The sequence below is a fragment of the Humulus lupulus genome, chromosome 6, assembly GCF_963169125.1.
Source record: "Humulus lupulus chromosome 6, drHumLupu1.1, whole genome shotgun sequence".
NCBI lineage: Eukaryota > Viridiplantae > Streptophyta > Magnoliopsida > Rosales > Cannabaceae > Humulus > Humulus lupulus.
The window spans coordinates 201,335,247-201,338,707 of record NC_084798.1 but is presented as its reverse complement, the minus strand read 5'-3'; the positions used below and the strand labels follow the sequence as shown (position 1 = coordinate 201,338,707).

Genomic DNA, 3,461 nt, shown 5'->3' with positions numbered 1-3,461 from the left:
AGCTAGTGTCACCAATGAGGTAGTTGAGGAGAATGAAGATGTAGACGAGATGGTTGACGTCGTTGATGATTTCCTCTTACCGACAAATGTAGAGGAAGCAGATGGTGTGTCTGGCAGTCGAATGGGACAGTATTATGACGAGTTGTTCGACGAGATTGAAGCTGAGTTGTATCCGGGTTGTGATTGGATATCATCCTTAAAATTTTTGGCGAAGTTGATGCATTTGAAAGTTAGAGGGAAGTGGCCAAATAACTCTTTCGATGAATTGTTGAAGTTACTAAAATTTGCATTTCCGAAAGATAATAAAATTCCCCCAACACACTATGAGGCGAAAAAGAAGCTGAGTAAGTTAGGGTTGGGATATCAATCAATCCATGTGTGTAAATATGATTGTTCCTTATTTTATAATGAGCATGCAAGCAAAGATTCATGTCATGTGTGTGGGAGTAGCCGATGGGTCAATGAAAAGAAGAAGGGGAAAAAGGCTCCACACAAGGTGATGCGTTACTTTCCGTTGACTCCCAGATTAAAGCAAATGTACAGTTCAAGACATACAACTAATGACATGTTATGGCATCATACTGGGAGATCAATAGAAGATGGGGTGATGCGTCATCCGGTTGACGGGTCTGCATGGAAAGACTTTGATGCCACCCATCCTGATTTTGCAAAAGATCCTAGAAATGTTCGTCTAGGCTTGGCTACTGATGAGTTTAATCCTTTTGGCAACATGAGCTTATCATACAGCATGTGGCCTGTGATTTTGACGAACTACAATCTCCCCCCTTGGCTATGCATGAAGGAAGAGTATTTTATGCTAACTCTGCTTATTCCTGGGCCAAAATCACCGGGTAAAGACATGGATGTATTTCTAAGACCCTTGGTGGATGAGTTAAAACAATTGTGGATTAACGGGGTCGACACAAGAGATGGCACAAGGAATGAATTATCCAAGATGCGTGCAGCCCTTCTGTGGACAATTAACGATTTCCCTGCTCGTAATAGCTTGTCTGGTTGGAGCGGGCAAGGGTATAAAGCATGTCCAACGTGCAATGAAGACACCACTTCCATTCGAGTGATTGGTAAGACATCGTATGTCGGTCATAGGCGATTCTTGAGGAGTAATCATAAGTAGAGAAGGGACAAGGAATTTGATGGCAAAGTTGAGAAAAGAAATCCTCCACAACAGTTTACTTGTCAACAAGTTTTAGATCAAGTCAATGCTTTACCACTTCAAGTGTCTGGTAAACATGACAGATTTGGGGGGGTGAAGCGCAAGCGAGGTGCAGGGGAAATTAATTGGAGGAAAAAAAGTATTTTCTATGAACTTGAATACTGGAGTTCAAATTAGTTAAAACACAACCTAGATGTGATGCATGTTGAGAAGAATGTGTGCGACAGTATCCTTGGGACTTTGTTAGATAATGATAAATCTAAGGACACCACTAACGCAAAACATGATTTAAAGAATATGGGGGTTAGGAAATCGTTGTGGATTTACGAGGATGCCAATAAAAGGTTAATGAAACCGCATGCTCCATACATGTTCACTTTTGAACAGAGGCGAGATTTTTGTCAATTTTTGAAAGGAGTGAAGCTGCCCGATGGTTTTTGTTCTAATCTAAAGAAAAAAGTCACAGACAATGACTCAAACATTGTTGGGTTGAAGTCCCATGATTGTCATGTGATAATGCAACGATTACTTGCAGTAGGTGTTCGCAAGTTTTTACCAGAATCTATATCCACTACCATCACTGAATTGTGTAATTTCTTAAAACAATTGTGCTCTAGGACACTGAACGTTTCTGATATGGAGAAAGCTAAGGATGACTTGATTGTTATTTTATGCAAGATGGAGTTGATTTTCCCTCCAACATTCTTTGACATAATGATCCATCTGGTTTTGCACTTGCCTGATGAAGCAATATTGGGAGGACCTGTATTTATGAGGTGGATGTATCCTTTTGAAAGATACATGAAAAAATTAAAAAACTATGTCAGGAATAAAGCTCGTCCTGAAGGATCTATAGCAGAAGGATATGTTGCAGATGAGGCTTTGATATTTTGTTCAATGTATTTCAAAGGTGTGGAAACAAAATTTAATCAGCCTGATCGTAACGAAGATGCACCGTATGTGAATCGACACCTCACAGTGTTTGAATCTCAATGTCGTCCTCTTAGTAAGGGAATTCCCGTGCCCCTCGATGAAAATACTCGGAATAAAGCTGAGTGGTTCATATTGGATAATTCTCCAGAAACTGAAGTGTATTTAGAGTAAGTACATAATTAATATTCATTTTATTCTTTGTTCAATCTACTCCTTAATTAACAATATTGTCATTGTTAATTAATTAACAGGGAACACCTAACTGAGGTGCAACAAAGAGATATGGCTGCCAATCATAAATTGATACATAAGAAAGAGTTTCATTCATGGTTTCATAAGAAGGTAACTTGTACTTAGCAAATTGCATACTACAAATTACATTCTCATTCTAATATATTTCTTTATTATTAGATATATGACTTGCACCAGCTTGGGTCATTAGAGCATGCTGATGAATTACTAGCTTTAGCATCTGGGTCAGATCTATTGGCTTACTCCTACCAAGCATGTATAGTGAACGGAGTTCGATTTGTCTCATACAATCAAGATCAGAATCGAATTACACAAAATAGTGGAGTGTGTGTTGCTGGAACAGAAGGTTTTAACTATTACAGGCAACTTGAAGAAATACTCCAGCTGTCTTTTACTGGTTCTTATTCGGTGGTATTATTTCGATGTAAATGGTTCAATACAGATCCGAAAAAGAAGAAAACCATCACTGTAAATAATATTACTAGTATCAATGTTAGCGGTGAATGGTATAAAGATGAACCGTTCATACTAGCTAGTCAAGCAAAACAAGTATTCTACATCGATGATCTCGTTAGAGGACGAGATTGGATTGTTGTCCAAGAAGTGAATCATCGGCAAGTTTGGCACTTTCCAGATGCTTCAGATATGATTGCTGATGTTGATGTTGTACATGACACCAACTCATCGAATTTTGTTTTGACTGTGGATCTCGGAGAGTTGGTTGTTCAGCAATCTGATGTACTAGCGACTCAAGTCAACACGGCCCATGGACCTTCTTTAGTTGTTCAAGAAGATGATGGATTTATTAATGACAATGAAGATGATATGGCAGACAGTGTAGAAGAAGCAGAAGATGAGGATGAATTAATTGTCGACCTTAGTGATGATAATACTGATGATGTGTGCCCGATAGATGTTGATGTAATTAGTGAGGATAGTGACTATTCTACTTAGTTTTGTATCTAGTGTTCAATGTATTGTACATATTGAGAAATAAAAAGTTCGTTTCCAAATAGCATGTTTCAAATTACCTAATCAATTGAAATAATACTCAATAAATTAATTATAAATAATAATTAAATATTAAAATAGATAGGTTAAA

General features: G+C 37.9%; 1 protein-coding gene across 1 annotated transcript; it reads left to right on the top strand.

The window, feature by feature from the left end:
* The first annotated feature begins 1,607 nt into the window (after positions 1 to 1,607).
* On the top strand, positions 1,608 to 3,200 carry LOC133785859 (uncharacterized). The gene is made up of 3 exons (XM_062225077.1): positions 1,608 to 2,274; positions 2,359 to 2,449; positions 3,192 to 3,200. The coding sequence occupies exons 1-3, from the start codon at positions 1,691 to 1,693 to the stop codon at positions 3,198 to 3,200; spliced, it is 684 nt and encodes a 227-aa protein (XP_062081061.1). The 5' UTR covers positions 1,608 to 1,690.
* The last annotated feature ends 261 nt before the right edge of the window (positions 3,201 to 3,461 follow it).

Bases quoted from the DNA above. Each gene is read 5' to 3' on its own strand.
- LOC133785859 (XM_062225077.1), top strand. From the start codon at position 1,691: ATGCAACGATTACTTGCAGTAGGTGTTCGCAAGTTTTTACCAGAATCT. The intron at 2,275-2,358 runs GTAAGTACATAA...ATTAATTAACAG, and splicing joins GAAACTGAAGTGTATTTAGA to GGAACACCTAACTGAGGTGC.